The following is a 24123-nucleotide window of genomic DNA, read 5'->3' on the forward strand; positions in this document are numbered from 1 at the left end:
CAGAATCTGAGAATGTCCATTAAAATAGCCTTACCTGTACCTGTAGTGCAATGTCTATGCAATGGAGAGAAGTACTTTTAAAAGCAGAAAAGCTACAGTCCATACACAGTATAGATGAAGCTCAATCAAATACAAGAAATCATATCCAGCGTAACTAGTGCTGGATATAATGTCCATCAATTTATATATTTAACACTAATATTTTCCATGTTTGACAACAATTTTCCATCTCTTTCACGATCACATTAAAGCCCTTGAAAAACCTGAATTAATAGTATTTTCCCAGTTCTACAAATGATGCGTCTAAGATAAGTAATTTAAGAGAACGTCACAAGTAACATGAGTCAGAAACAGAAGCAAGATGATGTGGCCACTTTTCTGACTTGTCAAGGTGCTCCCACTTTTTTTTCGTTTACTAGTTAAAAGACTTCTCTTCATATCGTGTCTAGTATCAGAACTCAGCCAGTAATACCAGAGTGGATAAATACAAATCACATTACCAAACGGCAAGCAGAGAAACATGCTTTCCCCTCTAGCCATAATTGATTGCTATACAGTAATTTCCCTGTAATCCACACTACACTATGTAGTTTTTGTACAGCTTCATAACAAGGCCACATTTCACTGCTGACAAAAGGCTAAAATACCTCTCTGTGGTTTTGATACTACCAACAATTCACAAATCACTACACAGACAAACTTTATGTCTGCATATGTATTAATCCATCCACTGTCTGGCTTGCAGACATGTAACAACACACGTGACGTGTAACGGGAATGGTCTAAAAAGCAGAGGACATGCTCATGAGCTCACTCAGATTACCAGCTATTTTATTTCTCTAGGTTCATCTTTCACTGAGGGTAAGTTTCCATGATGACAAGCAGAGTTCAATAAATGCCTTTTCTCTCAGTTTACCAATATAGTTGCAAGCAATTTATCCATAAAGACATTGGAAATGTAAAAATGAAAAAAGCAAAAAGCTAATGATGCTTAATTTTTCTATTTTAGAGAAAGCATAATACAGTAAGGAATAAAATGCTTTTCAGTGAGTAGAAGCAGTACAGACAATTTTAGAGCAGAAATGTGAAAACATGCAGAAGAAAAGGGAGAAAAAGAAGGAATGCAGATGGTGAAAACCAAACAAATAGAAAAGCTGTCAGATAACATCAGTGAGTATCTATCTATCCTAACACCTCCCAGTAGATTGATACAACTATACAGTGCTCTTTTCTTTGTTCTGTCTTTCCAGCTCCTGCAGGCTATACACTTCTTGAACTACAGACTACGTCAAGATGATTGTTTAATAGCAACTCATGGATTACCTTCCATGGATGTATCTTATTCCTTTAGCATTCCTACTCTTTTTTGGTCTCAACAAAATCCCGAATCAAGGGGTTCATGGTTTTATTATTTGTCATGAAGAAAAAATTACTACTTTTTTTTTTAAGCTTTCTGACTCTCTACTGGGCATCACACAATACATGTATTGTCAGAAACTGAATAATTCCCTCTTCACCTTTTCCATACTAGTCATGGTCTTGCAGATCTCTAACATACAGCTTCCCAATAGTCTCTTTACCAACCTAGAGACTCCTAATATTTAAGACTTTTTGCCTAAAGCAACCCTGTTCCCCCATTATGAACAATTACAAATATGTTTGGTCGATTTGCTGAGCTGCACAGTTACATATCACCCCCTCAGAACTGCAGCAAATAAGAAATAAAGCACTTTAACATTCACAACGGTATTGCAATCTGGAAATAAGGGTTAGTTGCTATATAATTTCTCACTCTTTCTGTTTACTCTCTGATTAATCTGCAAACATCCTGTCAAGCATACAGAATTGCACAGTTATTTATTAACATCTGTTAGCTCCAAAAGCAAGATCAAAAAAAGATCTCCAAGTTCAGCTTATTTAAAATGTAAAATCTGATCCAATAAACGAAAAGAAAAATTACTCGTTCACTAAAGCATACAAGTAAAGCAAAACCAAAGGGTCAGTAATCTAACATGAAAATATATTTAACAATTGACATTTAATCAAACATTTTTTTCAGATTTAAGGAGTTCAAAAAACTGAATTCTCAGACCTATCATGCTGCATGTACAATGGCACAAATAATGCAACTGCCCAGCAAGAAAATGTATCTGTTTTCATTGCTGAAGTTGAAAGAAATTAATAAACACATAGTTTCAGTGAAAATAAGGGGGTTTATGTAAACATTCCTATTTTCTTAGATATTACTGGCCACATAGGAGAAAAACATGGCCCTATCAAAACACAGTGATCCATAAAGATTTCTTCCACAAATCCTACATGCTTTGCAATGTTAATGGCATTCTTATTATTTTCTTATTTAAAACATACCTATTTTACTGAATGCTTCTCTTAGTTCTTCAAGCTCTTCACGAGAGATAGTAGTTATGTTGTTTTCCATCTCTGGACAGCAAGAAGTGTCGTCCCCAATTGCTTATACCTAATAACAACAAACAGGAAATATATAAGGCTTTAATTCCAAGCACATACTAATACAAGTTACTGATCTTTTCAGTACAAGGTACCAGACCTGAATGACATTTCCAGGTCTGACACACTGAAAACATTACAAACAACACTTTAAAGTACATCAAACACCTAGCAATTCTTTTCATTGTAACAGTGACTAAGAATTCACAATAGCAGCACCTGTTTTCATACACTTCATATATTCATTTGCATAGAATAAGCACTGACCAACAATCTACCTCCATTGCTTGAGTGGTTTTCCAACATTAAAATCATTGCCTTATATTTCAACAAACAATTTTTAGAAAAATTAATTTCTGAAGTGCAATGCAGTATCATTGCCAATTAGTAGTTAGTGCTAGGATCTAGTCCTGCAAAGCACTGACCACTCCAACATTTGCACAGTAATAAACCTCAGTGGGACACTTTCAAGTACCTGCTTATAATTAGTGGCTGAACACTGATGAGCCTTTCCACAGCTGCTGCAGAATTTACTACCTCCTGATCTTTACTCTACTCTTCTGACAAGCCTGTTGTCTCATAACACTGTCAAAGAGCCGAATAAAGGCTTTTATTGAGAGTCCAATCTTTGTGCTCAGTATGAATCTACTTTCTCTACCCAGCTACATAAAAAAGTAAAACAAAACTGAAGGAACCTTCCCAAGCATTGATAAACCCCCAGGACATATCCTTGTCCATTTCCCTTTACTACAACAGGATGATTCAGATGCCTGTTAATAAGTGCAAGTTTGTAAAGAAGTCACACACAGTTGTCTCAGTACACAAACTTATATTTGCATTTGCCATTTTCCTCTGTGATCATGCCACTGGCACACACAAAGTAAGCCTACGGCAGCACCCATCTGCATGTGCTAAGCTCCGAGCAACACTTGGCTGTAGAGCAAAATGTGCTACAAGTGGTGCTGTGCCTACCATAAAGTAAAAGTTTTGTCTTTGCTTTTACTTTATAAGCCAAAAGTGGCAAAAATCCACCTTACATAAGTATTTTCATCAAAGGTGTCCTATACTTGTGTATGTTTTCCCTTCTGGTTTAGTTGCTTCTGGTTTAGTGTTTTTGCTTTAGAGCAAGAAAAATATTCCTGTAATGGCCAGGTTCTTATTTGCTCGTAATAATTATCTTCAGATCTGCTATATGCAGCTGCTTCTCCCCCCAGAATTGTGCATAACAGAACTGTACTGGTACCCACTGGATGAGACACTGGAAGGGGAAACCTGAATTCAACAACTGGTTTTACCATGGACCTGCTGGATCCCCTTGGGCAAGGCTGTACCTTTGTATGTCCTGACTAATCAGGTTACAGACTTTCCCAGTGCAGGGACTGCCCCATAACTAGATGGTTGCACAATGCATGCAACAACAGGATCCCTCTAAGGTCTGCTGTAAGACTGTAATAACGGAATCAGAATTTGGTTCAGAATAAGAGATTAAACATTATAAATCTGAATTTCTGTTAGAAAACAATTTCTTCCCCATTCTAGCTGTGTCAGTTTTCTTTCAATCCTTGACAATCTGACAACAAGAAAAAAAAACAAATGAAGCAATTGCACAGGTCGCCAGCACATGAGACAAGAGGCAGCAGAGCACTACATCAGCCACAGTTTGCTGAGGGATTGTGCCAGGAAGTCAGACAGATTTCCTGGAGGTTCCCTAAGGAGTGCCCAAGGAGTGCATACAATACTGCTGATTTAAGTTATACCTACTCTACTACGAAAACAGTTTTAATACAAAATAAATTAGCTGTGGTCAGCCACAGACAGGTGTAACATTGCCTCACTACATTAACCACTGAAGTGTCTCCCGATTTCAGAATCATAAGCGGTGACATCACTGCTGGAGATTATTTCACTGAGGAAGGTATCACACTTCCATATTAGTGATGTCAAAACCCAACATATTCTGCAACTGGGTAGAACGTTTATTTATCACAGATTGCCTCTCCCTGCCTACCTATGAAAGGAGACCAAATGAGAAGTACAGCAAAACCTGTTGGCTTGTGTGGCGTTCACAGGTTGCCCCCTTTGCTCAGAGTGAAGAGCACAGGCTCGGCCTTTCTTCCGTAGCTAGCTCCAGTTAACACAGAAAGTGAAGATTCCCACTGTAGCCAATGCCTAAGGCTATCAATATTCTAACGTCCTCATACTTACACAGTATCTTTCAGGAGAAAAAGGAGACATTACACAACTTGTCAAAAACCCCCAAAACAAAGAAAAAACCCATATGGATTAAAAAAATATTTGCAAATATTAAATTGTTAAGAAACATAGTTATTCAACATATTTGGATACTATGTTGGAAAGCATGTCACTGGATGGAGATCTAGGTAGCCAGAAATTAGAACTTGACCAGGATATTGGGACTGATAATTTTACTCAAACCTACCAATCCAAAGCTATGTATTATAGCATTCCTCCTCATATTATTTTGCCTTTTGTTGAACCCAGAATGGTATACTTTTTGTCATTTAGATTCATATTCTATATAAGTTATTAAATTAAAACCTCAGCTTTTTGGAGATGTTTCTTAACTGTAAGTATGCACACGTTTAGATTGCTAAGCAGTATTCAATAGGATGGGTTTGATTCCCTCAACAGCATTTTCATAAATGCAAAGTAAGTTTTTACCTTTGATTTTCTAATACAAGAGGCAATGGGACAATTTTTTTGCTACTGTTTTTACTGCTGGTAAGACAACTCTGTATGGGAGAGAATAAACTTTTCTGTACTATGAAGCACTCACTAAGAATTCTTGATCTGTTTGTAATGAAAAAACACTCTCTGCAGGAAATGCTGGAAAGGTCTCTAGAGCTAAAAAAGAAATGCAGAAATGCTGAACAAAGTATCCTACATGTACCTAAACCTGTATGCGTAATAACACGAGCAATGCTCATGAGCTAGCAATGAGTAGTTCCCAACTTTTAAAAAATACTATTTTTAAATAAACAAAGCAACTATTTGTTAAAAATACTACAAAGTACCATGACTTTGTTTTAAAGAACATTTTTTACACTTTTTATTTTTCTCTTGGTTTTTTGTTTGGTTGTTTGGTTTTTTTTAGTCTTTGCGGTTTATGTTTTGACATTTGTGCTTATCTGAAACCATCAGAGTTGAATATTTCCTTCAAAAAGAAAATGACTTGGAAGTTAAGATTCTCATGTAACAAACTTCAACTGGGGCTCAGGGTTTTAAGGAAAACAAATAACATAAGATGTGGTGAAACCTTCTAGGATAGCAATTGTATTGCCAGACCATTCAATAAAATAAAATAAAAAAAATATATATTTGTCACAAGAGTATGTGACCACTGTCTCAAAGTACAAAAGTAAAAATATTTATTTGGGTCCTATATGCAACATAAGCATTTATTTATCTACACTTACACTGCTGTGTAAGAGAAAAAACAAGTCATGCACTACGTAACTGATTCTTATCTCAGCAAGTGTTTCTGCTTCTTTTAAGGCAGTAGTTTTCCTTTCTTCCATGATAATATAATAGTAATTTAGTTTTCTTCCATGACACTATATAAAAAGAGTTCCTAAACAACAGTGGGATATTTTAATGAGATCTTGTCTACTTTACTCGAGTTAGTATTTTCTGTGTCTTCACTGGGACTGTTCCTGTGGGTCACACAGGATATGGCCTTCAGTGTGGGTGGTAAGTTAAGTCTTTTTCCTTCATGTCACTCAATCTTATTTAAGTACTAAAATCCTACTCATCCATTTTGCTAAGCTTACTAGCAGCATGTACCAATCTTCATACTCAAAAGAAAAAAACATTTAAAATATATATTCAGAAAAAATTACCTTACGCACAGATGTTCTGGAAGTGCAAGTACCTTGATTGGAAACCTGATGTGGCAATTAAAAATAAAGAAGTAATGAACTGTGGAAAAACTGGGGAAAAAAAATTAAACACTTAAATCTGAATTACTAAGGAAATTTAAAGGATTCTTAAGCTACAAAAAACCAGAAGACAGTCCTCTGAAATACAGAAACAGCATGTCAAAGCCTAAGTGAAATATTTAGCCACACAGGTGCAAAAGAGAACACCACTTCTGTCATACTGTTAATGTTTTTATCTATTTACCATTACCATGAGTCAGATTTTATGAATAACAATTTCTGCAAAATTGCAATGCAATTAGTTTCACTCCTCCCCTTTTATGATTCATAATTTAGATTGTCCAACGTATTCTATTTCAGAAAATAGCAATTTTTGATTTCCAAAGACGTTGAGTATTTCAGTAACACAGTAGAAACATCTGTTCTTGCATGAAGCAGATAAATAAAGCTAATACCTCTGCTCTAAAAGGACAGTCTTAAATGCCCTATTATATAATTACAGGGTAAATTAGCTGGTCAACTAAATGGTAAAAGTGCAACAATCATGGTTCTGTCATTCAGAAGATATCTAGTTTGAGCAGAGACAACACCTAAACTAGTCAGACATTTCAGACAATTTCAATATAGCAGCAGGGACCATTTATCTAAGCTAATAAATACCTTGCACATGCACGTTCATCACCACCCAAGATAACAGCCCACAGGCAATTCTGACAAGACTTAACATTAAGCCTCTAAAGGTACATGTCTATTGGAACTATGACTACGTGCTGAAAGATATATTAATTTCCAGAGAAGACATTTCTCTGTACTCTGGTAGTGTTCATATGACACTTAGGTTTTCTGTAGTTGATGCTTACATTAAACCACTTCCTGCTGCCCCAGGACAGGGTAGGTACAAAGTGTTTTTATGCTAAGAAAGTGCCCTTGATCCTCTTTTCAGTCTTTGCCAATATGTTTAACGTGAACTGACAATATTCATCTATCCCTAGCCTGCCCCCTATGCCTAGAAGGCTTTTTGTTATCTAAGAACAATTCACTGGAGCCTCCTGGAAACATTCCACATCCAACATTAATACAGATACAAGCTACTGTTGATACCATTGTGGCATTTCTTTGAGGGCAGAGGACTATCTGTGGCTGAGCAACCATGAAGGATGAAGTGAGTGGGCCAGTTCCTGCAGCTCTTTTGACCTGTTATGAAAGCTGTCAGAAAAAAACAGAGCAGTTAATTGGCAATCAGGCCCAATCATTTTCTCCATCCCGGCTGGCAATTGGCAATTTCTTTTCCAGCTCTTCATTTCAAATTCTATTTGCCTTGTTTCCACGCGCAGCTGCTTCTGCAATGATAATGGACATGGCAAATGCTGACTCAAAAGCTTATTTTCTTTTGTTGCTGTTCTTTTTGTCTGGCATTAGGAACACACCTCCTCTGTCCCTGGTGCAAATACCACTCCATTGCTGCACCATCCTTAAATCTGTTGTTTCTAATGTCAGCCAGGCTAGCATAATTTGCAAATACAGGTTGTGCTTTTATGTCAATAACCAGCCGGTTATTAGTATGGACTATCTATAATTACAACACATGAAAATTCTGTTTCTCTTATTGGGCTTTGAATCAAACTGCTATAGTTTTTAATGCAAAAAAACCCTCACAAAACCCATAGTTTAACCTGTAGCATTCCTGCATTAGTTTATCTGGGATTCTTTAAGCCGATGTGGTGGAAACAGGGTAGCTTTCATGCACCATTAGTCTCTTTTAAGCTCTTGCCAGATTAAACTAGGAGTTCTATCCTGTCTCAGTGAGAAAAGAGTGCATTATAAGGTAAAAGACATACAAAAGGAACTTTAAAACAAAGACATGCATCAGATGTTCCCTTTAGTCAGTAAGGAGAGGAGAAAATGCTGCTGTATTTTAACTGAGGAAATGCTCATTAAGCATTAGTGGAAAGACTTGCATATAATAAAAATTTGAGCAACGGAACTAACTGCCGTTGATATACAGAATGTTAGCTTTATATGAATATACACACACAGAAGTTTCTGATGACTTTTCAAGAAGATAAAACTACCCAAGTTTTTGTTTGCTCTGTTTGGTTTTGGGGTTTTTTTGGTTGGTTTTTTTTTTCCCCAGCTTATACTGAAAGATCTTTTTACTTATGCCAAGATTATTCTTGATGCCCAAATATAAAGATGATTAGGGGCCAGCTAAACCAATCCTTTAACAATGTGAAAGGACAAATTATTTTCAGTGTTTCACTGGTGGTCTATAATAAAACAGCAGTGGAGATTACCTCTTTTTTTTAAACTTAGTGGAGATTAACTTTTTATCTTACTGTGATAAGTCTTTTAATCTTTATGACAAAATGAATAATCAATAGGGTTCAGTGACTTTATAATTTTTTTATTATAGTTTACACTGGTATAGGATACGAAAAGATAGCTTATCTTTTCCATATCAGTGAAAAAAACTGCAGGAGACATTAATAGGAGACAAATACACTTCATGTTACACAAAGTGAAAGAACCCTTGATTGCAGAATATAGTCATAGAATACCAGGTTGGAAGGGACCTCAAGGATCATCTGGTCCAGCCTTTCTTGGCAAAAGCATGGTCTAGACAAGATGGCCCAGCACCCTGTCCCGCCGAATCTTAAAAGTGTTCAATGTTGGGGAATCCACCACATCCCTGGGAGATTATTCCAATGGCTGATGGTTATTGTGAAAAATTTTCCTCTCGTGACTAATTGGAATCACCGCAGGAGTAACTTGTACCCATTACCCCTTGTCTTTTCCATGTGACTCCTTGTAAAAAGGGAGTCTCCATCTTCTTTGTAGCCACCCTTTAAATACTGGAACATGGTGATAAGGTCTCCCCTAAGCCTTCTTTTCTCAAGGCTGAACAAACCCAGTTCTGTCAGCCTTTCCTCATATGGCAGGCTTCCCAGTCCTTTGACCATCTTTGTGGCCCTTTTCTGGACCCTCTCCAGCCTGTCCACATCTTTTTTGTATAGCAGGGACCAAAACTGAACACAGTATTCCAGGTGTGGCCAGTCCTCTAACCATAGAAAGCAAGCATCTAATAACCCTGTAGAATGATGAGCACTGGGTCTTATAAAGAAAGAAGATACAAAAAAAGATCCCCTCCTAATGCAGCAAAGAGGATACTTGTAAACCTTTAAAACAGGAGAGCTCCAAAACGTCAAAGTAATTAGCTAAATACATACACCTGTATATAAAAAAAAAAATTAAAGAGATACTGCAACTGCTGAAGCACATTGCTAATTTTTGAAAGAAGAGGCAGGGTATAATTATGGTATCAGGTACAGTCATTAACAGAGTAGTATGAGGTGGAAAGTTCTTTTAGTATCATACTGTCAGTCTGAAGCTTCACTACCTGAAAGAGTCAGAGAGTATGTCATAAACATGGCTGGATACATTTATGACCATCAAAAGTATTTAATTACTGTAAGTTAGAGGATAACAATGAAGAAACGTTACGCTTCAACATATAAACTGATAATCCATGGAATTTTCCTCAGTCTTCTACGTACAGCATTACAGTGAACAAGGTACAATCTAAGAGGGAAAAATTGGTATTTTTTTAACTTCTTCCAAAACCATATGCACTGATCTTTGTTAGAGGAGGACTATCAAACCAGCTAGAGTGCTAAGTTCTGTGCCCATGAAATATATATCTTCTGTAAGGAGGACTAGAAGATTTACACTGAAGTTAATTATTCACTCTATAGAAATTTATTCAACAGAGTACAGTAACTCTGGTGAATAATAAAATCAACATTTTCCACTATGCCTTCAAGATAAACATGGGTGACTCAAGAATAAAGAGTAAAACATAAGCTGAGGTACCTAACTGTTAGACTGGTCATGGGCCTGATCTGATTTCACTTACTATGCCATAAGTACAGAATAATTTCATGAGGCTTAAGTCAGGATGAAGAGCAATTCTATTATAAAGCAGATACGAGTTTACTTTAGAAAGATATCTTTTCATCCAAACAAAATGCCTTCAGCTTCCTTTGGCTGCCAAGTATAGAGAATAGCCATGCAAATTCATCAACAGTATCAGTTTCACATAGTTTCCTCCACATGCATCATTCAGGAGGATCTCAGACTGCCTGTGCTTTGTATTGTTGCATTCAGCACTCCGAATAAAAAACATCAATGGAAACCTTACCTATGCCAGAAGGACCACTTCTAGGAAAGTAATTCTGAAAAAATGCTCTTGCATGCAGAGTTCATAGAAGTACCTTTTCTGAAACATTTGGCAAACCTAACCCGTTTACAGTTTAGCTACACCAACACTTTGGGCTGAATTTGCCCAAACTGGTTATCTCAGACCATGTATGACCTGTTCTGGTTTGGTTAATTAGTTATTTTTCTAAAAGTTCTACAAGTTTCACCTGCCTCCAGCACAGGGCTGGGAGTGTTTTAACCCCTGTTCTGGTTTGGTTAATTAGTTATTTTTCTAAAAGTTCTACAAGTTTCACCTGCCTCCAGCACAGGGCTGGGAGTGTTTTATCCCCTGTTCTGGAACAGGGACATGAAATCCATCTACCCCATATCCACAGGCAAAGCGATGCCTGCTCATACAACATTAACACAGATGTGGCCTGATTTATAAAACTCATAAATTTCTGCTTGAATCTGCTGTGTCAAGGTTTGAAGCTGTACTCTACCATTTCATTTCCACTAAGCTGCTACTACTACTATGCTGTAGTCTAGAATACCAGGTGGTATGCAAGAATTTGCCTCTGCAATTGCTCCTTGCAGCTGCCAAGACAAGGCACAGCACTTTACCCTCCAGTTCTAAAGACAAAGGGCAAAGCAGGGAAGTGAACTCCAGTCTTCCAAGTCCCACAACAGATTACAGGCCACTGCTTCACTTCTCATCTCATTTGCTTTAATACAATAAGCTATAGTATTAACGAGCATGTCATGTAGAGCAAATCTGAAATAGTGACGTTCTCTGTGAAACCAGAATACTGAGGTAATACAATACTACTAGCCCTGCAGATCTGTGTGCATGAGTTACTGCTTTCTAACTGTATTCTCTGATGTTTATAAATACAGTAATTCATAACACACTAGTTGTGGTTAGATCACTTTTGCAAGTAACACAGAACAGCAAGGAAGTTAAATCTGTGTATTTCTGCAATACAGTGTGTTCTGGGCTCCCTACCTGTTAGCAAACCATTTCCAGATGAAAAATATATGCACAAAGCTGCTTCCATGCAACAGGTAGCTTTTATTTAGGACTTGAGAATACCAGGCAAATCAGTATTGGAAATACAGAAACAAGATTTTTCTCACAGATCTCTTGATAAGAGACAACACTTCTGGTTTTCAGAATACAAAATCAGATTGACTGCAAGAACAATATACCCCTTAATCTGAAGCAAAATCATCCCGGTTTTGAGATGGGCTTTACGTTCTACTTGATGAAAACTTCAAGATTAAGTATTCTGAACTATTTGCATATTTTATGTAATTTAAATATAACATATTAGCTTTCCAGTAAATTAGGGAGTACAGAAGCAAAGTATACAATATAAAATACTAAACACTTGTGCCATAATAAGCAACAAATTAAGGGACACAAAACTAAAGTTTCCCCACAGAATCTCTAACATGATTAAATTCAAAGAACTCTGACCCAAAGTAAAGGTTGGATACAGTGAATCTGCTAAAGTAGCACTTGCTCGGGGTCTTACTATGCACAACCTTTGCCTTGCTCAAAGTTCAGTAACAGCACACACAGGATATCCAAGCTCTGTCAAGAGAAGTGCAGACACGTAAGGAAAATGAAAGCACAGTAGGAATTTGAATACACTCAAACCACAAATCTTAATTATCTTTTATGCTATCTCAACATCTTTCATGATCAATTTGAAATATTTTAAGTATTTGTTTCATTCCCCAACAACATAAATATTTAATCAGAAAAAAGAACACGAAACACATAAGGACTTAAAGTTTAACATAAACATACCAACTATCCACTATTAAGAGACTGTTCCCACTAAAAAGTGTTTTCAGAACTCTCTGTGAATAAAAGAAGCTTATGTTCTCATGGAAATGAAATAGAATATACAAGAATAAGAGTTGTTACAATCTACAGTAGAAAAGGATGGTCCTATTATGCCCTTTAAAGACGTTCAAGCCTACTACTTGCAGGCAAACAGCTTGGAGACAGAGCTAAGGGTGCACAAGTTCAAATGCCTGGATGACTTCAGAGGCTAGGAAGATGTGCTACCAACCTATTGCGATTCAGTTCTAAAACACCCTAATCAAGCCTTACAGTTGGTCTAAAGGGGATTAGTTACTTTTGCACTCAGGTACAGAACATCTTCCAGAGGCTCACAATGCACCTTACTGGATACTCTCACAGCAAAGGTACCATTTATTAAGGCCAAGTTTTTCAGTTGCATTCCAGCAACTTCAACTGGAGTCAGCTGAATTTGTGGATTTTCAGCACCTCTAATAATGATGCCATAAATAAGCTAGTGAAAAACTTTAGAAACAAATAACTCAAGTACAATGCAACTGCAATGATATTCCTTCCAAGACAGACAGAAACAGTTCTTGTTTAGTGCTGCCATAGAAATGCAAGTGTTAGTGTAAACAGAAAGGTTCCTCAAGGTCTCATTTCCACAGTTCATTACCGTGACAGTGTGCTTCCCCTTCCCTTCCTCTCCTCCCACACCATGACCTTTATTTCCCATAACCCTGCTCAAGTGATAACCACCAGTGGCAGTTGTATTGGATGGTCAGGTCATGTGGATTCGGGGGAGACGGATAACACCACAATAGCTAAGGGCTAATTTGAGCAATGCACCCACCTAACCACAGTGCTGGTCAATGTCTGACTCAAGCCAAATCTGAAAGAAACTAACATCTGTAGCCAGTATGTAAATATGACTATAAGCCAATTATCTTACTCCATAAATAGTGGACAGCCCAGAGCCCATTGAGCTCTCCTATATGGCAGCAGGCTGCATACCATGATCTCCCCTCGAGTAGGGACACCTCTCAACATTACTCCTTGAGGCTGAGAGAATCTTTATCGCATCAGATAGTCGGTAACTGAATTGGGAATAAGAGCGCTGAAACTTTGGAATCTTAGCTAAGTGATATAAAGGATTGATTGCACATATATAATCCTTTAGACATAAACCATTGACCAAGTCTGGGACTAAGTCTGGATCCAGCTGCACCTAAACTCCCCTCTAAGAAGGTGTTTAGAATGCAAGGGGGTCCTTTCTGAACATCATGACTCAAAGGGAGGGTCTCCCTTACAGTTTTATCTGATCCCGTCCTCTATGCAGTAAACAATCAAGTGTACCTTGCCATCACATCTTGTTAAACCACTGTCGCATTTACTATCAAACTTTGTTAAATCACTGTTTTGTATCAATAAACATATTTCTACCTCTCTCTTATGAGTGAAGTGCATCACTCCATCTGCGACAATTACACATACGGAAAGTCACAGACATACTTGCTAACATTTTGATTTTACAATAAGAAACTCTTGCATCCAGCAGTAAAACCTGCGTGCTGTTAATGGCATACAAGGATGGGAAAGAATAGACAATAACAGCGACAAGAGAAGTGGGATCAGGGAATTCCCTTGGGAAACACGAGATCATGCAGAAGACCTTCCCTTTGTTGAGCAAACCCTAGAACAAGTGTCTTCTCTAGACTATTAGAAAATGTACATTTGTGGAAACCACTAGGATTGTAATACATGTGATCTTTGTGGGTGTGGTACTAACCTTCCCAATGTAAATCATTTTAGTGTTGCTTTAGCTTCCACCATACTGTCCATAGTCTAGAATAATTTTTATTTTTATTTACTAATACAGTTAAAACTAGTGCTCACAAAGGAAATTCACAAATCCTGGTATAAAACTCATGAAACTTGCAGCCCATTTCTGAAAGCTGTGTGGCTTACCCTTGAGACACCCATTCTCCCCTCTTGAGATATATAACATAGTTACAATTAGGTTTGCTTCTATTCACAGTTATATTCACATGCATTTACACTGAAAAATTTTATTCACATTAAGCATTAACATGTTTTCCCTATACAGCTCAAGAACACTACCGAGCCTGCCCACTATAACTCAAAATAATAATGGTAACAGAAATGAAGCAACCCCATCATCTCATCTTTTTATCCAAGAATCTTAAGTTGAGTTTCTGAATATAAATTAAACATTTAAAGGCATTGTTCTGAAAGCAACAATCTTGCTTTTCCATTTTACACATGGCAATGTCTGTATTCAAGTAATCCATGGTTGCAGACCTACAATCAAATTAATTAGCAAGGTATTAACAGTTACGATGGGGCTCAGGACAGATTAAGGTGACTTGGTGGAAGAAACTTCTTTACAAGTGTAAACACCATAATGTTTACACTCATCCCAGAAGCATTTGCCTGAGCCTTGAACAGAAGCCAGATTTGTCTGTCTTTCAACAAGTTCAATCAACTTAATACACTGTTTCATTTTATAGGACCTTTTCTTATTTTCTTCTTTTCATTTTATAGGACCTTCTCACGGGCAGTTATCATTTGCCCTCTGGATGGATCATCTGATACTCTCCAAAAATCAGTTAATTTTACTAAAACTTACATCCCATGCTTCCTAGTCATTGTGCTTTGCAATTAGCATTGGATGTGGTGCCTCGGATGCTACCACCAAAAGCAAGGAAAAAATAGGGGATGAACTAACAGAACAGCCACCATAGCACAGGGTGCCAAACCCAGAAATTGTGGCAAAATGAATGCCTACTAAGGTGAAAGCATCATAGCAGTTTTACCATGCAAATGCATGTTAGATGGAAAGAGTCTACCATTAACAGATAGGAAATTTGATGAGAAACTAGGAACCTGTTTGTAATAAAACCCATCTGATAACCAGTCACTGATCTGAAGAATAGAGGTTTTGGGGTTTTTTTAAGTCCAAACTTGATTTCTCCGTGACATTTCATTAAAGCAAACCACACTAAAATATAAATGGAAAAGCTACACTAATAAAAGCAAGTTCACTCAGGCACTCCATCCTCAAGTCATTCTTTTGTGCCTAGGCTGACATTACATATCAAGTTTACAACAGCAAAAGGAAATGAGTTAAGACACGCCAGCAAATGATACTTAATCTCTTTCTTTCTCTGTCTAGGTTTATACACATACAGCTTTTGTTAGCATGCAACTACAATGACAAATAAAAATTGCATTATTTTTATAGGAAATTCCTATATAAATATTCTCCTATATATATCTTAATTAGGAAACAAATCCTGAAATTCTTATTGAAACATTTCCATCAATACGAATTTTGTCTGTGCATGCAGCAAAACTCATGCTCAGAGCTCACAATGTGTTGACAGAACCCTCATTTGACAGAAGGGCTTTCTGGGTGTCCCAGTACTCTACAAATAAGATTCACAACTTGGGGGTTATGCTTTAATTATTCTTGTACTTCCTTATTAAACTACAGCACTGCTAGTTAATTACCAAACAGAAATGCTAACCAGAAGCAATAGTCATAAACCCAACTTTTCAAAAACAATCACAAGTCAGACCCTAACCAAGTAAAAAAAAAAACACCAAAAAAAAAAAAAGAAATGGCAAAGGGTTTTAAAATTACTTATATGGAATGACATCCATCTTCTGTTTTCGGATACTTCACATTATTCTCAGATTAACTTTTCAAGCTTTTCTCTGTAACTGGAAGGACTAGAAATTTGTTTTAAAATTAAACAGATCCTCACATAACTTCTCAACTTCAAAAACCATGACTTCTGAGAACATCTTCAATTTTCACGGAAAGCTCAGTCAAATTGTGAGAACTGATGATGTTGTAGAAGTCACTGACTCACCATCTTCTGGTCTGCCTCTAAATTACAATTTAAATAGTATGTTTCTAAAAGTGATAGTGCTATTAAAGTCAAGTAGTTGCAATGTTATCTCCACCTCAGCATTTATAGTAAGGAAACAAAAGTAACCAGAAACATTAAAATACAACAAATAGCACAGCTTTTCACTATCTACCAACTTCTAGCACAGCAATTGTTATTACCAATTTCACAGCCAAAATTCTGCTGCTGCTATTACCAATTTACAATTTCACATTATGAGCTTCACAGTTTTTCAGTTTGCTGGATTTTGCATTCCATCTACTACAATCAAAGTATACTCACCCTCAACTGTTTAATCTGTTACAGTATCACTGATATTTTTACAGTATCTTTTGCAAGGCTGTCAGTTTTTGTCCCAAGCCTCTATTTCTTCCAGATTCGGTGCCTCTTGAGAAGTAGGACATACTGTACTCAGTGTGCTTTGCTAAGGAATTTATCCTTCTATGGCACTCATAACTTCAGAAAAGTATCTTTTTCTTAAGCCAACCGGAACATCATGAACCATTTTTCTCTTCTCCAAGCGTGAAAATAACATTTAGTTAGCACGTAACTTAAAAAGCAAAACTATGAACAAAGCTATCAGTGAACAAACAGCCTAAGAGGCAGAAGGGGAGGCAGATCTTAAAACAGTGCAACTGCAACACTCCAGAAAACTACTGCCTTTATCCTTCCGTGTGCCTGCTCTCTGGTAGTCTGAAGTAGGAAACCTCAGCTTGCTACAAATACTAAAACTCCACAGAGTGCCACAGGCTAACTCTTACTAATGAACTTACTTTTAAGGTCACCCCAGAAGTTAATCATGTGAAGATCATTAAGAGTAACAATAGAAACGCACATTCATTCTCCTGCCCTCAGCAATTCAGTTTACATCCATTTATTCTTCATATTCTAGCTAATTGCAATAACTAAATAATACCAAATAGATGTGTGTTGCCAGAGTATTTTTCAGTTTTCATTAATTATCAGATGGCAGTATGGCCTTCTGTCACCTGCTAATTCCTCATTCAACTCTACATGGTTCAAAAGATTATTAGAAGATTAGACTGATCAGCTACTATACTACAAGCAAGCCAGGATTTTCTGTCATGGAAAATTCATAGGTTATTTTTGTTTTTCTTTTTTCATTGGTCAAGCTAGAGGAAAAAAAGAGGGTCTTCTACACGGCAAAAGCAAATGGCAGCATTTTAAAACCATCCAGTCTCTGTAAGAGTCCACAGATACATAAATGCTACCCATTTGCCAGTTCATAGCCTTAAGGAGCTATGTTTGCTGAAGTGCTGAGGATGAAAGGAGCACATTAGTAAATCTGAGGAACTATAACTAGGGTATTGTTTGTAGCTTCTAAACTACAAGACTATTTGGAGCAGACATGAAGTTCATTTGCTGGTACTGTAGTTCTTAATAATTAGGCCAGAAGAATTCGTTGTTGTTGCCAATGGTCAATTTTAATAATATTTTGAAAAGGAAAAGAAAAAAAATTTCTGAGCAAATTTTTTGCAACTAAATTATTCAAAACCTCAGCCTTAGGATTCATATGATAGGAGATACCTTTCATTTAAGAATATAAAGTTATTTCTGATGCTTAGGTGAAAACTTTACCGTCTTACAAACATCAGAAATAAAAATTAAAAAAACTTTATAAAAATCTTGGGTTTAGACAAATGCTTTGATTTTTTTTTTAAAAATAGTTTCAGCTGGCAACATGAGCAGACATCCCTAAGCATTTAAATCATACATTGCAACTATGCAAAAAAAAAGAAAAAAGTCACGAGTTTAAAAAAAAAAGTCTAAATGGAAAATATAGCCAGGCACTTCTACTAAAACAATACATAGCAAACATTTCATTCATGTGCTGCAAAACAATGCATAAAGATGTCCATGATTTTATTAACTAGAAATTTTGTTTCCTTTTTCAAGTATTATAAAACCATTCATCTTACAAAATAGTGCTAGGCTAGTAACAACCCTTACAAACCTAAAAATGACAGTTCAAAAACATTAGGTCTTGCTTTAAAATTAATGACTGGAAGTTCCATAAACTGAGAAAGATGTGCTTATACAGTTATCTACAGTCTAGTAAGTATAGGGCACAAGGCTTACTACACAGAACATCCTGTAAGCTGGTCATGAAGATTACCTTTGTAAGGAGTCTCTAGAGCAGATCTTACAAGATACACGTTTTATTTCATATAATATTTTAACTAAATATGCAAACATTTGGGATTTTAAGTTAGCTACAAGTCTGCACCAAGGGGCTCATCCTCCTCCCACTGACCTTCACAAAAACTGAATAACCCTAATAATAATCATTTACTGTCATTTTACAGTTACAATTCATGAAAAATAACTCCTATTTCCAACTCTCCAAAATCTCTCTTGAGCATTAAACAGTAATCTATATTTAAATCCCCATTTTAAAATTTCTAAACATGGTACAGAAATATTTATTATGCTATTACTATCCATTAGCAAGCCAACACTATGCTTACCTTCCATACTTTCATTCAAGTGAGGGACAAGCTATTCCATTATTACTGGTCTATCTCCCTCTGATTGAGGAGTCCAGCTCAAAGCAATACAACTGAGTCACATCTTAATGAAGAACTTCTTAGGTAGCACAGAGACTACAGTTGCACCCAATTACTCATCCAACATATGCTTATTTGATTGAGAAGGACTGATGTGGATTAACCCTATTGAGTTTAAATTCCTTGATCTTAATTAACTTAGTAAAAAAGCAGAATGGTAGCTTAAAGAATAAATTATATGACAGAAGAATTTGTTCCAGAGATTAATCACCACAAAAAAAAAATAATTCAGGAGAGAAAGCATGCAGAAATTTTGGAATGCAACAGAAGTATGTGCTCAATTACTATAGATAATTTCTACTTTCCCCAAGGCAGTCTATCAAACAGAACTTTATTAAAAAGCCCAGCATAGCTGACCCAGTAGCTGTCTTTCACCACAACAGAAGAGCTGCCATTTTAGGGTGCAAGCCACCTTATGGAAACAAACTGTCATGGTTTAACCCCAGCCAGCAACTAGGCACCACGCAGCCGCTCACTCACTTCCCCCCACCCAGTGGGATGGGGGAGAGAATTGGGGAAAAAAAGGAGAACACATGCGTTGAGATAGACAGTTTAATAGGACAGAAAGGAAGAAAATAATAATGATTATGATGATAATAATAATAGAATTGGAATATACAAGTGATGTACAATGCAATCGCTCACCACTCACTGACCAATGCCCAGTTAGTTCCACAGCAGTGACACCCCGCCCAGGCCAACTCCCCCCAGTTTATATACTGGGCATGACGTCACATGGTATGGAATATCCCTTTGGCCAGTTTGGGTCAGCTGCCCTGGCTGTGTCCCCTCCCGACTTCTTGTGCCCCTCCAGCCTTCTTGCTGGCTGGGCATGAGATGCTGAAAAATCCTTGACTTGGTATAACCACTACTTAGCAACAACTGAAAACATTAGTGTGTTATCAACATTCTTCTCATATTGAACCCAAAACACAACACCATACTAGCTACTACAAGAAAAAAATTAACTCTGTCCCAGCCAAAACCAGGACACAAACATAACACAGAGTGTCAAAAAGAGGGATTTGCTCTGGCATGACAAACAACAAGTCCTGCGTGGCCATTATGTCCTTTTTGGTAGGACGTGACCAAACCACCTTACCCATGCTCAAGAAGCCAACTGGGAGGTTTGAGTTTCAGGCAGAACAGAGAGTCTTAAAGATTTTTGCAAATTTTGGGGGAGTACACACATTAGTTTTAATTTTTTTTTTAATCTCTATTAAAAAAAAGATTGCATTCCCTTTCAATACCATCTTGTTGCAAAAGCTCTATCACCTTGACACACATAGCATTACCAAACTGCAAGAGGCAACTGAAATTTTGCCAGGCTTAATTTTATTAGAATGACTTAAAAAAAAAAAAAAAAGAGTTGGAGTAATTCCCATATACACAATGGTGTACTTTGTATGGTGTACCCACATGTACATTTTAGTTAATGCTGATAAAGTTATATTTTACTTTATTCAAAACATTACAGAGTACCCAACACCGTAGCTTATAGAGGATATATATTTTCCATGTATGTTTAGCAATATTTACCTGGAGACACATAGTAATAGCAGAAAAATGAAATCTCTTTGGAAAGATCAAAGATATATAAATAGCAATGACTAAGATGAACAAGATAACAGCTTTTGGAAGAATTTGTCCAATAAGCCTTGAATGAGTGAAGGAGTTACCTGTGGATACAACTCTAAGCACATGATAACTCTCTTTTAAATCAATAGACTTATCGATAAAATGTAAATTTATTTCTGTGCTATAACATTTTGCTAATTTGGAATGTGAAAAATATTCTGCCCCATACAAATAAGTGGCTGATAAAGGTGATGACAAATAAAGCAAAATATATCTTTATATTCAGTTATGAATTGTTTTCTCACTGAATACGTCATGTTACCTAAGGGGGAAAAAAAAGATCAATCAGATACTCAGAGTCAAGTCCTGATGCCAGCTATATCACTGGCAAAATCCATACTAGTTTCAATTAAATATATCTTGATTCTATAAATCAAGCCTAGAAGGACTAGAAACATCACAGAAGTAAAATACTTCGGTCAACAGAAAAGGAGAATTTCGTACTGCTTTATATTGACCTGCCTTTAGGATATGAAAGAGCAGAATCTAGTTTCCCTTTGTCATAAAAGGATAAACTAATGCAAAGAGAAATGGTAGGACATGTGGAAACAGAATGGAAGAAAGGGAGACATGGAGCTAAAAGAGGAGCTTGATAAATCAGCAAGACAAAAAACATTCCAAACTATAAAAATTTCAGAAAAGAAAAACCTATCAGGAACACCTGGTTTGAAAAGGAAGAGCTAGCTCCTGAAGCTCACACTGAGACAAATCCTTTAAATTAGCATTCAAGTAAATATAATCTTGCTGATAACATATGGCCTAATATTTCAGCTTTTCTACATGTCAATGTTTTTAATCAGTCCATTCTACCAGTGATTATTAGTAAGATGAAAGGATGAATACACTAAGTGACTTAAAGTGGGTAATGCTGGATCCAGCAGTAATTTTTTTTGCTAGTGCCTATTATTTTTAAGGCAAGAGAACCTACAAGAGAACCCTGAAAGTGGGTTGATAATCCTTTTCTCACCAAAAGCATGCATGTAGAAGCACACAATCTGCTTTATCCATAATTTATTTCTGATGCTTAACAATACCAGTCTCACTGATGAGCTATTGTGATGTACTACCTTTATTCTCCTTGGACACCTGTATGTAATAGCAGTAACTAAGTACACACCTCCTCATAAAAACCTAGAAATTCATCAAGTAATTTACATTTAGACATACCAAAACAAATAGTTACGTATATAATAAGGTCATGACTGACATTTAGTATTTCCTGCATGTAACCAGCTGAATCAAAGCTGAAATCATGTAATTAGTAATTTTATCACAAACATAATACACTGGAGAATAGATAAGTCACCCTTACTGTTTCATTTTGCAGCCCTTTCTTAAAGGTGTAGCAACAGTGATGCTTAAAAACCCCTTAATAAAGTGGGATTACATGACTGTAATGCAGAATTGTATCCATATTGATCTGACCAATGCCAGTTGTTTTCATTGTTAATAGCCCTTTGAATATCACAACATGACCACTAGTCAACTGTTTGCTCAGTGAATGTCAAGGCTGAAATGAGCTAGTGAGACAACATCTTACACAGAAGATCTTAAAACCTAGGTTTTAGCTTGATAAGCATTTGCGGTTGCTTAGCTAGGTATCTTTTCCCAGCACTACATTTACAATTTATTGTTTCCTTATTGTCTGGCACAGTACAGTGGAGCCTTCTCCAGTAATAATTCTATTTGCTAGTATCAGATTCTTTTACTTGCTAGTTCTACTTTTATTTAATCCATTTATGTAGACCTAGTGATTTTTTGAGATTTTATGGCAACAGTTATCAGAGATGTGAAGTATTTCACACATCATGGAGAATGCTATGAAAATACTTTATTTAATTAATTACTGCAATAAGAAGGGTGGCAACTAAACATTAGACACAGACTTTACGTGAAGTGTTAAATGTAAGGGTACAATCTTTTTAGTTTAGGTATTTCCATACTACATGCTGTTAAGGTGGTGTCTATTCTGTTGACACAACCTTTACAGAGCAGTACAAGCTCCAAGTACTGCAAAAATACTCATCAAGTAACACATGCGCCTCCAAAAGGTAATAAATACTGTTCCAACATATGTAAGTTTAATTTATTTCACTTCTAAATAAAAAGAGGGTAAATGGACAAAAACCATTAATCCCCTTTTTCCCTCCTCCATTGCGTTGGTTTGTATAGTAAGCCATGCAATGGGGAAAGTTGACATTTAGCAGAACTTTTACAAATATTCCCATGCATAAACTCTATTCTAGTCTTAATTTGTATGGAACACAGAACCAGATGGAAAATTATTTCTCCTCACATTAAATCTCTCAGAAAACAACAATTTTCCACTATGAAAGTTGTAGCTAGTACAGTTACTCAGATTTTCACTGAAGAAATTCTAATAAAAGAACCTATGTAATTATAAAGAGCCAGAATTTTCAAACGTAGTTTAAATGACATTTTAAATTAAAACACTGCACAATTTTCTCCCAGCATGACTAGTACAGTTTTGCACTTTATTAAGGGATTTTTAATCATCACTGTTGCTACAAGTTTAAAAAAAAAATTTCCAGAGCCAATTAAACCACAGAAAAATTTCTCCCACGAAATCATTATGACAGTTACGTTCTTTGGTTCTACATTTTTTTTTAGTTTTTAAAATCAGCATTTAAGATTCTGCAAATTTTGCCTTAGGGAACTAGATTACAGGCATCTTAACTCTCATTCAAAAATTATCAACTCAAAAAGTCTTGATGTTACAACACTGATCCTGGTAGTACATACATTTCTGTGCGTTTCCTCCACAGTTACTAGCCTCAAGAATAATTTCTCTTCTAGAAATACCAGAAAGCAAGAAACAAGTAACAAAAAGATATATACAGGCAACTACTTTTAATAGTAGTAGCTGTAAATAAGCAAAAAATAGTCATTGCTGCTATACAAATAATAAGGCCAGGTTCCAAAAGAATGTATCATCTAACATGCTATCTCTCCAAATTACTCAAATGTTTAATTTTACATCATCAGGTTTATTCATGTAAAAAATATGATAAATGCTTGCGGGGCTAGGACCTGTCTAGATTACATATAGAAATAAAAGACATGAGAAAAACAGATTTTAATGTCATATATTTTCTTTCCTCACTTTTTTTCTTCTCTCTTTTGCCTGTTAGTTTTTGCTGAGCTGTTGGATGTTCAAATTCTTCTTTTAGGCTTCTGGCTTGCCTGTTGTCCTTACCACCATTTACTGTTTCAATTTTGTTTCAATTTTTCACTTTTTTTTTTTTTTTAAATCATCAAACTAATATTCTGTACCCCTTCACTCCAGCCAAGTTGACTAAGTAACACAGGCATAGATAAGAACAGAGCATGCTGGAATACACATTTTTATGGTGTACAGGAACAATGCAATGTGTTCAAAGGTCAGGCAACTACTGTGACAACCACTTTCATGACTATATATGGAAATTCATCTTCAAGTAATCATACAGACTATCAGGTGTTATTACAGCAACCATGCAAATGATAAGCCATAAGCATACCTTGATATTACATGAAACTACTTAGTAGTACAGCTCAGAGGACCTCCATGCACCATCTTG

At 36.3% G+C, this 24123-nt stretch overlaps 1 protein-coding gene across 8 annotated transcripts in view; it reads right to left on the reverse strand.

Annotated features, from left to right (window-relative positions):
• The window catches only part of PLS1 (plastin 1), a 50518-nt gene that overhangs the window by 23542 nt on the left and 2853 nt on the right, over nt 1-24123 (reverse strand). For 3 of the 8 annotated variants that reach the window (XM_030029292.2, XM_030029295.2, XM_030029294.1), the window contains exon 2: nt 2371-2479. In XM_030029292.2, the coding sequence (XP_029885152.1) occupies nt 2371-2440 (70 nt within the window). In that variant the 5' untranslated portion in view covers nt 2441-2479. Of the gene's footprint in view, nt 1-2370; nt 2480-2944; nt 3055-16598; nt 17029-18805; nt 18897-24123 lie in introns of those variants that run through there. The other 5 variants (XM_030029289.2, XM_030029296.2, XM_030029290.1 and 2 more) reach the window with 5 other exon arrangements.

This window comes from Aquila chrysaetos, chromosome 10 (genome assembly GCF_900496995.4).
Source record: "Aquila chrysaetos chrysaetos chromosome 10, bAquChr1.4, whole genome shotgun sequence".
NCBI lineage: Eukaryota > Metazoa > Chordata > Aves > Accipitriformes > Accipitridae > Aquila > Aquila chrysaetos.